This window comes from Triticum aestivum, chromosome 2B (genome assembly GCF_018294505.1).
Source record: "Triticum aestivum cultivar Chinese Spring chromosome 2B, IWGSC CS RefSeq v2.1, whole genome shotgun sequence".
Lineage (NCBI taxonomy): Eukaryota > Viridiplantae > Streptophyta > Magnoliopsida > Poales > Poaceae > Triticum > Triticum aestivum.
The window spans coordinates 372,133-385,334 of record NC_057798.1 but is presented as its reverse complement, the minus strand read 5'-3'; the positions used below and the strand labels follow the sequence as shown (position 1 = coordinate 385,334).

The following is a 13,202-nucleotide window of genomic DNA, read 5'->3' as shown; positions in this document are numbered from 1 at the left end:
CCCAACCCAATATTGGATCATTAATAACAGGAGCAGGAGATGCATACTAGGCGCTAGCGATCAGGTTAAGAACAAGTTAGGCTAGCGATCAGGTACAGCTAGCTAGGGACAGCGATCAGAAAGATGCAGATTGTGTGTGAAAATAGGAAGACGGAGATCGATTGCAAATTAAGAAAGGAGATTGAGATGGATCTCTCTAGGTAATGGAACCAAATAAATAAATACGTACTCAGTTGATATATAAACCATTCCATGTACTACATCACACCAAGCCTTGCATTCTCAGTCCAGCATACGTACTGAATCTGAATAACAGCACACATTGCAAACTCGGATCTGAGCGGCATACTCAGGCAGCACACACATGAGCAGAAAACCAACAATGACACATAAGTCTTGAGAACGGAGACACACACAAAGAGATGATTAAGCATGCAGGTGCGGCATCAAGCAAGCAAGCTAGCTAGTACCACTTTATTCTTGAGGAAGGAAACACACATGCATCCTCGCTTGCAGTGTGAAGGGTGGGAAGCAGCAAGACGCCGGCCATCGTTCCATCAAACCTACACAACACACGGAATGCCAAAACAGATGAATCGATCACCGAATGCATAAAGGAGTAGATCAAACAATTTGCTTGCTTGCTATACACATACACATACAGGAGGAGCAGGATTGACTAGACTGTTGCTTTCTCGACAAATGTGTGTATGTATTATATTCGTGGTTATTCGGATATTACATAGCACAAATGCACAAGGTGTGTCTACAATTGTTACCAAATACGGCATGTGAACTAAAAGAGATATATAAAAACAAAGGAAACACTTGCGGATGCGTACCTGAACAGCGTGTTCAGCTTACCAGAGAACTGAGCCTCTAGGCAGGGGCTTCTTGTAATACGCCGAGTGGCGCGGCTCAAAGAGGGAAGGGTCGTGGCCGGCTTCCAGTCCGTCCCACTCTAACTTCTCCCACCAGTCCTTCTCACAGTCCACGACAGGACGGCTGTCACGACCGATAGCCGGGAGGCGCCTAAGACCCCAACACCCCCTTACCACGATGGCTGCAAGCTTGGGAGCAAACATCTTGGCCTCGCATATATATTGCAGCTTGAGGAGTTGATGCAGGTAGATACGCTTCAGGTTTGGGAACTCCAATGCACCTTTACAATGGCTTGTAGCTATTCTTGCCAATATCTCTGGCTCCACGGGGAACACCTGCTTTAGATCACCACAGAAGGTGATGTGGAGGATCTCCAAGCTTCTCAAGATGTATAACCTGGACCACTGGAGGACAAACGTGAGCCTCGGGCAGGAGAACAGGTGTATGCTCTGCAGTTTCGCAAAGGAAAGATTGTCTTGAAAATTCGACACCCTTTGTTTGCTCCAAATGCAATGGGCCGATAGGAGATCAGCCGCCCAAAACTCCAATAGTTCTTCAAATTTGCAATATCCCCAGACAATATTGAAGAGGGTATGCATCTTGGGGCATCTCACCACATGACAAGATTTCAGATTTTGCCATGTAAGTACATTACTTTCTATGGACATCATATGTTCAGGGATGACAGTGGTGATGGAAGAATTGTCGTGCACATCCAACGACTTGGCCTTGTTCATTGCAAAGATGATAGCTTGCATGCCTTGTATGCTATCGACACAAGTGTTGCTAATTCCATCACCAATCTCCACATGGTAGGTCGATGACTGAAATTGCGATGCACGGTTGTAGTCATGATCTATAGTTATGTTGTCAGTACCTGCATCAATGTAGGGGTTGTGAGAAGAATTGGACATTAATGGCTTTTCTAGGGCTGGCCCCAAATTTTCCCCACTGTTATCAGAGTCCATATTCTTCTTATTGCGCCACTGTCCACTTGCAGATATGCAGAGATTTAGTTTGAACGTAGTATCAATGTTCGTGTTCCAAAACATATTGGAACTTCTTAACACCAATAACTGAATGAATTTCATGTCCATCATGGCAACATATGCTTGGCAATGTCCTTTCTTTAACTTGTCAAATTTCGGTGGTATTCTTCTAATCTCTTCTCCCCGGGTGTCAATGCATAGCAAACTTAGCTGAGGCATACCCTCTTCAGGCCAAAGGACAGCACATAATTGCTCACATCCCAACAGCATGACTCGCTGGAGACATGGGACCTGCACCACTTGAGTTGTAAGGTTAAGTGTCTTGACTCCTGTGCCTGAGAGGTCCAGCTCCTCAAGGTTTGGAAGTGATCCACGTAGTGTGAAGTTGGACAATCTTGCGCAACCAGCCATAGAGATGCAACTTATTTTGGCGTCCTTGGATTGAAGTTCTACCACTCCTACATCCAAGCTGAATGATTCAAGTAACGGAGGCAGTGCTTCTGGTCCAAGGTGCTCCAACCCAACACAACCATCTAGAACCAAGGTCTTGAGGCTAGTTGCTTTTGATAGGCTTGGCAAAACTTGTAGTGTAGTATTCCCAGAAAGGTCGAGGAATTCCATCTTCACTGTATCTGTAAATTCATCCTCTTCTCCTGTCTGCCAAGGCCTTGTAGGCTCAATCACTAGAAGCTTACGAAGGTTCTGCAGTTTTCGCCATGAAAAATTGTGGCACCAAATCCTTCCTTTCTTTATATGTACCTCCCTAATGTTTGCAGCCATCTGATGTGTTATGTATGTTGCTAAATCCAACTCCCAATCTGTGTCGCATATGTCTAGTACCCATAGGCTCTGAAACAATTCCATTGTTGGTCTATCTTGCTTCTCATCTTCTTCTACTTGTTGATCCTTGCAGCCATCTAATCCAAGGAACCTTAAGGTGTGGCAACAACCGAATGGAGGTGAAGAAAAACTGAAGGTGCAGCGGCATAACTTGAGCACACAAAGTTTGTCCGATTGATGAAACATGCCATTAGGTAATGGTCTTAATGGAGAATCAGATCCGCTTGTTACTGCTGGGAGGAAAAATGATGTGGACTCTGGAGGCACAACAGAGTTGTCCTTGGCCAATATCCACCGTTTCAGAGGAGTCTCCAACTCATGACCAAAAAAGGGCAGTGCATTAGATGAATAATCATCTGTATGTATCTGTCGATGCAGAGCAGCAGCAACCTCCCATGCTTCGTCACCCTGACCTCCCTGTATAATCCCATCGCAGACCCAATAGCTAGAAGCATGGGTGGCCCAATTGTAGTCCATAATGTTGCCTCCCTGAGAATTTAATGATAGCAGATACAAGCAACACTCTGTAGCTACTTCCTCAACCTTATCATTGTACCCAACTATTTCTCTAGCTTCGTGTTGCAACACATCGTTCCACGTAAAAGCACTATCATCACAAGATATGAAAAGATGTGAATTATCCACCTTCTCACTAATTCCTGGATTGAGCCGAAGCCTTCCTCGGAATGTCCACAATACTTTACCAACAAACGGGAACCATCGTTCCTGCTTGGGAATGCCAAAATCATTCAAGTCAATTGTGTTGTCGCTCCCATTATGGAAGACCACCAAACATTTGTGGTCTTGTAAGGCGTGATGGATCTCTGCCCCAACATCTTCTACCTCAGCTTTTGAGCCCTGATCTATCCCAGCAAAATCATCTTGTTCATCTTGCCTATCAAAAATATCCATTATCTGTTGAGGAAGGTTCAGTTCTTGTGCGATTGTCCTCTGGAGTGCTCTTCGGCTTTTCCACCTCGAGCAATCAACGTGGATTATCTTGTTGAATTTCTTTAGCAGAGATGGCGGAGGGTCTTCAGCTATGGCTCTAAGCACCGCAGAAGCAGCCAACCCATGCCATCCACCAAAATAGATGGTCTTGTGTGCAGTATTGCTCGTATCCTCTAGGTAAGGGATTATCTCTTCCACCGCCACTTCGACGTTGTGCGCATAAATCATCTGCATTAGTTGATATAGCAATTAGTTAAGGTTGCTAAAGTTAGCAATTTTTGTCCAGTAACAAAAATGCAAGAGCTGTGTGGGTCAACAGTGACTAATTAAATTGTCTGAGTGTTTGTGTGTTAATTGTGTTAGACAATGTTACACCACGATCCAGGAGGAGGTGTTCGGCTGGTACTAGGGATAGAGATAGATCTTGGTTGTTAGTTTAAACATATTACAATTGTAACCATCTCTATCTCCTTCTCCTCTTCTCCAAGTAATCTCATCCGAGATTCCCTCTCTGTAACGATCTTCTGATCGCCCTCCTGTACCGATCGTTGGGGTCGCGTCCCCCTCTCCATATAACGTGAACCACGTCCCTCGAGAGAGGTAATACATTTTTCGCTATGGCACATGGTAGTCAGAGCCTTCCTTTTCCCATCTGAAGCTTCTGTCGAATCCATCTAAGCCTAGCCATGTCTTCCTCCTCCGCCTCCGGTGCCTTCTCCTCAAACCTCAATAGTCAGGTCACGGAGAAGCTGTCCCGCACGAACTACGTGCTATGGCGAACGCAGATCACCCCCAACTGCGTGGCGCCGGCGTCTACGGCTACGTCGACGGCACCACACCGGAGCCGGCGAAGCTCCTCATCACCACCAAAGAAGGCAAGGAGACTTCATCACCCAACCCTCTCCACCCTCTCTGGGTCCGGGAGGACCAGCAGGTCCTTGGCTTCCTGCTGGTTAACCTCACAAAGGAGGTTCTGGTGACGGTGACCACGGTCACCACGGCGAGCGCGCTCTGGACGACGCTCGCTGCCATGTTCTCGTCGCACTCGGCGAGCCGCATCAACAACATCCGCACCTCCCTCATCAACGCGCAGAAGGGTAATCTCTCGGTTGCCTCTTACTTTGCTGCCATGCGAGGTTTTGCAGATGAACTAGCCGCGGCGGGCAAGGCCATCCAGGATGACAAACTAGTCTCCTACATCATCCACGGGCTAGACGCCGATTACCAGCCTCTGGTGTCTGCTCTCGACGCTTGTGTGACCCCCGTCACACTCGATGGACTCTACGCCATGCTCTCCAACTTCGACCAGCGCGTGGCCCATTACCACGGGTCCGGCGGCGGCGGCTTCAAATCTTCCGCCAACATGGTGTCGCGTGGGCGGGGTGGCGGCTCCCGTTCACGTGGCCCTCCTCGCAACAAAGGACGGTCTGGTGGCGGCGGCGGTAGTGACCGCGGCTCTTCTCCTCAGCGCGCGGGCGGCAGAGGCCGCGGCCGTCGCGGTCGTGGCAACGGCAACAGAACGCGCCCCGACACTCCCCGATGCCAAATCTGCGGGAAACCTGGCCACACAGCAAAGGATTGCTGGTACAGGTATGATGAGGATGATCATGATTCCCAGGACGATGACAAGGTTGCTGCGGCGGCTGATGGGTCCTACGGCGTCGACACAAATTGGTACGCCGACAGTGGGGCCACGAACCACATCACCAATGAACTCGAGAAGGTGACCATGAAAGAAAAATAACGCGGCAAGGATCAAATCCACACTGCTAGCGGAGAAGGTATGAGTATATGTCATGTTGGTCACTCAATATTTCGTACCCCTAGACGTAAACTACATCTTAGAAATTTTTTGCATGTCCCTAGTGCACATAAAAATCTTCTGTCTGTTCATCGAATTGCCATCGATAATCATGTTTTTCTCGAGTTTCACCCTTATTTCTTTTTGATCAAGGATCAAGCAACGAGGGAAATACTCTATCGAGGTAGATGTGTTCGAGGGCTCTATCCGTTGATTCCAGAGTTTAGAAGATTCAATAAACAAGCTTGTGGTGCTATCAAGCTTACGTCCACACGATGGCACGATCGTTTAGGACATGCCTCCTTTCCTTTAGTTGAAAAGTTGCTTAGGAAAAATAAGCTCCCGTTTGTTGGTGAGCGTCATGTTGAAACAATTTGTGATTCATGTCAACAAGCAAAAAGTCATCAATTACCATACCCTGTTTCTACTAGTGTTTCTACCAAACCTCTCCAACTTATTTTTTCTGATGTTTGGGGTCCAGCCCCACACTCTGTTGGTAGACATACGTATTATGTCAGTTTTATTGATGACTACAGTAAATTCTCTTGGATCTATCTTCTCAAACGAAGATCAGATGTGTTTCAAGTTTCCCAAAACTTCCAAGCTCTTGTTGAACGCAAGTTTGATAGCAAAATAATCGCTGTCCAATCAGACTGGGGGGGGGGGAGTACGAAAAGTTGAACTCCTTCTTCCAAAACCTTGGTATCTCTCACCACGTATCATGTCCACATGCTCACCAACAAAACGGCTCAGCTGAACGCAAGCATAGACACATCGTAGAGGTCGGCCTTGCTCTTTTGGCAGGAGCCTCCATGCCTCTCAAGTTTTGGGATGAAGCATTCCTCACTGCCGTAGATCTCTTTTGGCAGGAGCCCCCAGTCGTGTCATTCATAATGAAACTCCGGTAGAACGCCTCCTTCACACAAAACCAGACTACAAGTCTCTTCGCGTGTTTGGGTGTGCATGTTGGCCAAATCTCTGTCCCTACAACAATCGCAAACTCATGTTTCGATCAAAACATTGCATCTTCCTAGGATATAGCGCCCAACATAAAGGTGTCAAATGTCTAGATGTCTCCACTGGTCGCGTTTACATCTCACGTGACGTCGTCTTTGATGAAACCAAATTCCCATTTGCTGACCTTCACCCCAATGCTGGCGCTCTTCTTCGCAAAGAAATCCTCCTTTTGCCTTCCCATCTCACTAGTTTTGATCAAGGGGGGCAAAATATTGATGATCAATTAGTGACTAACTCATCTAATGATCTGCATGAGCTTTGTATTGATGATACAGGAGAAATTCGTGAAGAAATTGCTGCTGAAAAAAATTCAGATGGACCATATCTTATGTGTCCCACCAGAGGAGACAGATTCTCCTCGGGATCCGCCCAGGAGCAGCGAATCAGATCAGCTCCGGGATTGGAGCCCAACGCAGGCACAGGCGAGCGTGCGGTCTCCCCTGATTCCCGCAGTGCCGGCCCCATGAGCGACACGCGGGCCTCGTTCGCTGGCTGCGCTGGCTTCCCTGCTCCACGCCAATAGCCGTCCTCCACTTGGCCGGCTCCAAATGGCCCAGGCGCTGCGCGCTACTCCATCCAACCGGTGACGTACAAGAGGCGCACAGGTACGTGGTCAAGGGAGGGCGCGGGGCCTAGCGTGGGCCCGACCGCCTCTGGCGCGGCCCCTGGTGCGGAAAACCGCGCGGATCCAGGCGCAGATCCGACCGGCGCAGAAACTCAAGTGGATATGGCAGCTGCGGGATCTTCTGTGGCTGCTTCAGGTGTCCCGCCTCGTGTTTCAACCACAGAAAATCCAACGCTGCTGGGTGGCGCTGCTGCTACTGCTGCCAAATCCTCATTGGGTTCTGGTCCAGCCAATGATTTGGGGACTACAGGATCCTCTATGGCAGCAGATATGAGTGCTCAGCAGCCACGTCGCACACGTCTTCAACAAGGGAAAATTCAACCTATCAACTACAAGCATATGTCCAAGTATGGTATGGTATGTTCCACAGGTGAACCAGATGAACCTAACACCCTTGAAGCAGCATTGTGTGATGATAGGTGGAAGAAAGCCATGAATGAAGAGTATATGGCATTGAAGAAAAACAAAACATGGCATTTGGTTCCCCCACAGCAAGGTAAAAGTTTAATTGATTGCAAGTGGGTTTTCAGGATTAAAAGAAAAGCTGATGGAACTATTGATCGTTATAAGGCTAGGCTAGTAGCAAAAGGTTTTAAACAGATATATGGTATAGACTATGAGGACACATTTAGTCCGGTGGTAAAGGCTGCCACCATTCGTCTTGTCCTATCTATTGCTGTTTCCAGAGGATGGAGTCTCAGACAGCTTGATGTTCAGAACGCGTTTCTCCATGGTGTTCTGGAAGAGGAAGTGTACATGAAACAACCTCCTGGGTTTGAGAGTAAGAATGCTCCTTCATATGTATGCAAGCTTGATAAGGCACTATATGGGTTGAAACAGGCTCCAAGGGCATGGTATGCTCGTCTCTGTCACAAAATGCAAGCACTTGGTTTTGTTCCCTCTAAATCTGACACATCATTGTTCATCTACAACAAGTCCAACACATGCATATTTGTTCTCATATATGTTGATGATATTATTGTAACCAGCTCATCTGATGAAGCTATCAGAGGACTTCTTAAGGATCTAAGTGCAGAATTTGCTCTAAAGGACCTTGGTGACTTGCACTATTTTCTTGGGATTGAGGTGAAGAAGCACAAAGATGGACTTCTGCTCTCTCAAGAAAAATATGCCACTGATTTGGTTAAGAAGGCTGGGTTACAGGGATGCAAGCCTTGCCTCATTCCATTGTCTAGTTCAGAAAAACTATCTCTTGCAGAAGGTGAGCTTTTGAGTCAAGAGGATAGCACTAAATACAGGAGTTTGGTAGGAGCTCTTCAGTACCTTACACTTACCAGAGCGGATCTGTCTTTTGCTGTTAACAAAGTCTGCCAGTTTCTTCATGCACCTACCAATGTTCATTTGACAGCTGCAAAACGTATAGTTCGGTATGTGAAGCATACTTTGAACTTGGGACTGAACTTTAGCAAATCACCTTTTACTCTTGTCAGTGCATTCTCTGACTCAGATTGGGCAGGCTGTCTTGATGACAGACGCTCCACTGGTGGCTTTGCAGTGTTCTTTGGACCAAATTTGATATCATGGTGTGCACGTAAACAGGCCACCATGTCCAGGTCTAGTACAGAGGCAGAGTACAAGGCATTGGCTAATGCTACAGCTGAAATAATATGGGTTCAGTCTATGTTAAAGGAACTTGGTGTACAAAGTAAGCAAGCTCCCTGCTTATGGTGTGACAATCTTGGTGCTACATATCTCTCTGCAAATCCGGTGTTTCATGCCAGGACAAAGCACATAGAGATTGATTTTCACTTTGTCAGAGAAAGAGTTGCTCAGAAACAACTTGACATTCGCTTTGTGCATTCCAGAGATCAACTTGCAGATGGATTCACAAAGCCCTTGCCTACAAGAAGCTTTGAAGATTTCAAGCATAATCTCAACTTGATGAAGTTGTGATTAAGGGAGGGTGTTAGACAACGTTACACCACGATCCAGGAGGAGGTGTTCGGCTGGTACTAGGGATAGAGATAGATCTTGGTTGTTAGTTTAAACATATTACAATTGTAACCATCTCTATCTCCTTCTCCTCTTCTCCAAGTAATCTCATCCGAGATTCCCTCTCTGTAACGATCTTCTGATCGCCCTCCTGTACCGATCGTTGGGGTCGCGTCCCCCTCTCCATATAACGTGAACCACGTCCCTCGAGAGAGGTAAGACGTTTTCCGCTATCGCACAAATTGGACGGTTCAGCAGCAGTTCAAGTGTGTTTTGATTTAAGTGTGGAAGTTGCTGAGAGCTCTAGTACTATGTACGTGCTCACTTAATTTGCTTTATAGAAGTGAAAATTGCTTCAAGTGACTTAATAGTACAGAGCAGCTAACTCTCGAAATGTTTTCAAGAAGAGAATCAGATCCTCAATTTGGAGTGGCCTTGTTCACTACTGCAGGTAGGCTGGCATATCTATCTTGGTAATTAAAAATATGGATCGAATTAACTATATATATATACATAGGCACTATTTAATTTGTTGGCGTTTAACAGACCAATACAGTGCGCAAGTTTGTAGCTAATTAACAGTAAGCAGACCATAGTTTGAGTGTCTGTGTGTTAAACTTGTTCAATGCATGGTAGCGTCGGCCACTGCAGGCGGCGGCAGGTCATCACCACTGTGTTAATTATGGTGTGTTTTGGTGGAGGGGTCAGGCCAAAGTCACGACCAAGACTTGTCCACTCTTGTAATAAATATTAAGCCTAAAGAATTACAGGGTTAATTAATTTCAGAAAGAATTGCATCCTCTATTTGTGTGTGTGCTAACATTAAGCCACCGTTGCTTGATCCTTGGAGAACACTGAGAATCCTGAATGTATCACAATTTTGTTCAAGAACCAACTAATTAAGACAACCATCTCTGACATGTATAACGTAGAATCAAGTAATAATACTAGACTACATTGTGACAAATTAATACCTGTCGAGGCATGATGACTAGTAGTGTTTGAATGAATGAAAGCCTTGCAGAGACAAGAAGATCCACAAATCTAACCCATCGATGGATCCACACCTCCCCTCCAGATGAATCAATTTGCAGCTCCCACCTGACCTGCTAGTTACCAGAAGAGAGTAATTTTTAGTCGATGCATGATTCCCTAAAATATAAAAATGATGAGGTTTTGGAAAGAAAAGATTTAGAAGAGAAATTATATATCTTAATGCTCTGTATCTCTCGATGCTACATTTGGAGTTAATAAAAGTGCCCTTTATCAAAAAAAAAAAGAAGAGAAATTATATATGTAGCACAAGAACCGTATTAATACCTTAATCGGAAAGTAGGCTGGCTGGCCAGAACAAGGAGGAACAATACAATGGATGAATTGAGACTTGCTTGGGGTTGCTTGTGTTGTGTGGTTGGTCTTTGGCTTTACTTCTTCTGGTTGTGGCCAAAGCAAGCATCTGAAGATGGTTCTTTGCTTGAAGCTTGAACCAACTAAAAGAAGAAAGACTGAGTTCTTCCTCCTTTTCTTTCTTTTTCTTTCTTTGAATAAAGGAAAGCAGGGTGGGGCCTAGACCTTGGACTGGATTCCAACCACAAGCAGCATCGAAAGGTGTGCGGGAGGGGCTCACAAACAGCCCTAGAGGAAGTATACATAATCCCAATGTACGTGTGCGCGCAGGCTGGACGCATTGGGTCCGGCCCGTGGCAGGCTCGGTTGGAAAAAATTCCATTTTAAACCTTGAACTCGTAGAGGTCGGGCGGAATGAGCCCCCAAGTCGAAATTCCGGTCGATTGCACCCTGAACTCTGCAATTCCGGTCTAAAACAAACCCTGGCAAAAATCAATCAGGATTTGTCTAGCTGGTGGGCCAAGGAGCGGCATGTTGACCACGGCGTGTGCACCCGTCCTCCGCGCTGGGCCAGCGCATTGGTTTTTTTTATTTGCTAAAAAGAGTGTCTTTATTTTTCTCTGGCACGCACAGGCGGAAAATGCTAAAAAAAAATACGCACTTGGCAGGTTTCGAACCCAGGATCTGCAACAATTAACGCGCAGGTACAACCAGTTCGGCTAACGATCAACTCTGTTGACAGAGTTGACACAAAGCAATAAGAATTAACACCAGATTCGAATATTTTTAAAATTTCGACCGCTATTTTTTTTTCTGTTTATGAAAAGCGATCACCTTTAAAATTTGTGAACATATTTAGGAAACTAAGTTTGGAAAATTCAACCAAACTTTTGGAACATGCACATTTTTAAAACTCCTGAAAAAAATGAAAACATGAAAGTTTTTAAAATTCACAAACAATTTTGAAACTGAAACATTTTTTGAACTCCTTATTTTTTTATTGAAAACACAGGCATTTTTATAATTTTATGAAATATAGGAATATTTTTTGAAACTCCGGAACAAAATAAGAACACATAAACATTTTTAAATTTTGTGAGGAATTTTTGAAACAGAAACAAAATTTTGAAATTGCAAACATTTATTTAAAAAGTTGTCGAAAATATGGAACAAAAAAATTCTGAACAATTTTATAAACTGGTTCTTGAACAACTTTATATTCTTTTTCAAAATCTGGTTCACGTGGTTCTTATTTGTACGCTTATTTTTTGAAAATATGCCACTTCAAGAATGCAAGAAAAATGAAAAAAGGGCGTGGAAGTTAATTCAAACTCGCGGAAAATATGTGATATCATTATTGAATAAAAATATGAATAGATGAACATTTTTGTAATATACGTTGACAATTTCTGGATAAATATTCAACAATAGTGCGATATTTTTGAAATGGAACCAATTTTTGAAATCGCAAACATTTCTTTAAAAAGTTATTGAAAATATGGAACAAAAACATTCTGAACAATTTTATAATCTGGTTCATGAACAAATTTATATTCTTTTCAAACCTGGTTCACGTGGTTCTTATTTGTACACTTTTTTTTAACGAAAATATTAGGCGGGCTGGCCCAGCAGGGAGCAGGGTGTAGCGCCCTTTGCGAATCTTTGTTCCTTAACGGAGAAAACCTAAAGCGGGCCGGCCCAGCAGGGAGCTGTTGTGCGCCCTCTGCAAAATGTCCCAATCCCGCCCATCCAAACGACCCGAAGGTTTGATTTAGACCGGGATTGTATAGTTCAGGGTGCAATCGACCGGGATTTCGAATTGGGGGTTCGTTTCGCCGAACCCGTACGAATTCAGGGTTTAAAATGGACTTTTTCCGGCTCGGTTGTGTGTGTGCGTATCCGAGGGTGTGTACGTGCGTGCGTGAGTTAGTTGGCCAAGGACCAGGAGCAGTGACCGCATGAGGAGTGGGATTCGGCCGCGGCGATCGTGTGCGCGCACGAGCCGGAGCGCGTCGGACGTGGCTAGTGGGTGAGAGGGCGTGTCGGAGCGCGGGCTGGCGTGTCAGTGCGCGCGGGTATAAGACCCCTCCCCCTCCTGTGTACCGTCGGTGCGGCGAGGTGTTTGTGCGCCACCATATCTTTTGTGTTCATCTTCTTCTTCTCCGGTAGTGTCTCCGGTGATCGCCAGCGAGTGCTAGGTCCGTCTGCGCCAACACCCAATTGTAGACTGATGCAGTGCGAAGTACCGTTGTTAGTACAATATAAAAAGGTGTAACTGAAATTCCCTTGAAATACATACCATCAATTGGTTGGAAACACCGAATCTGCACAGCAGACTACGCTACTCAAATGCCACAAAAAGCCAAGATATAAATGTTGATATAAAGCACCAGTGCTATGAATACTGGTCATGGTAATAGTCCTCCCTTGTCAGTCGATTGACTGACTGACGAAACAGAACTAAGTTACCTATAGCTTCATGTACATCACTCTAGGCTAGAGAACTACAGCATGAAGGGACTGACTGTTCACGAGTTCTTTTCTTGGCTTCCAGCAGAATGATGAGTGGAGATGGTTCCTCTTCTTCATCGGCCATGAAAATGGCGTGCTGTTCTGCATCACAGCCTTGAAACTTCATCTGCCATGAAATACGATCTCTTCACCCACACGATCAAATCCCCACCGGTAGAAATTATGCAGAACCGATCGAGTTCACGTCTCAGCTCAAGTCGCCTTTCTGCAATATGAATGAAACCTAACACATTCGACTGATATATCCTGGAACATCTTTGCTGCC

At 45.4% G+C, this 13,202-nt stretch overlaps 1 protein-coding gene across 1 annotated transcript; it reads right to left on the bottom strand.

Moving 5' to 3' along the window:
* Positions 1–204: 204 nt before the first annotated feature.
* LOC123039794 (uncharacterized) lies at positions 205–3,896 on the bottom strand. Its single transcript, XM_044462801.1, has 2 exons — positions 843–3,896; positions 205–563 (listed from the first exon to the last, which is right to left on the bottom strand). Exon 1 carries the CDS (start codon positions 3,894–3,896, stop codon positions 861–863), a length of 3,036 nt encoding a protein of 1,011 aa, XP_044318736.1. The 3' UTR covers positions 205–563; positions 843–860.
* Positions 3,897–13,202: the final 9,306 nt, after the last annotated feature.

Bases quoted from the DNA above. Each gene is read 5' to 3' on its own strand.
- LOC123039794 (XM_044462801.1), bottom strand. From the start codon at position 3,896: ATGCAGATGATTTATGCGCACAACGTCGAAGTGGCGGTGGAAGAGATA.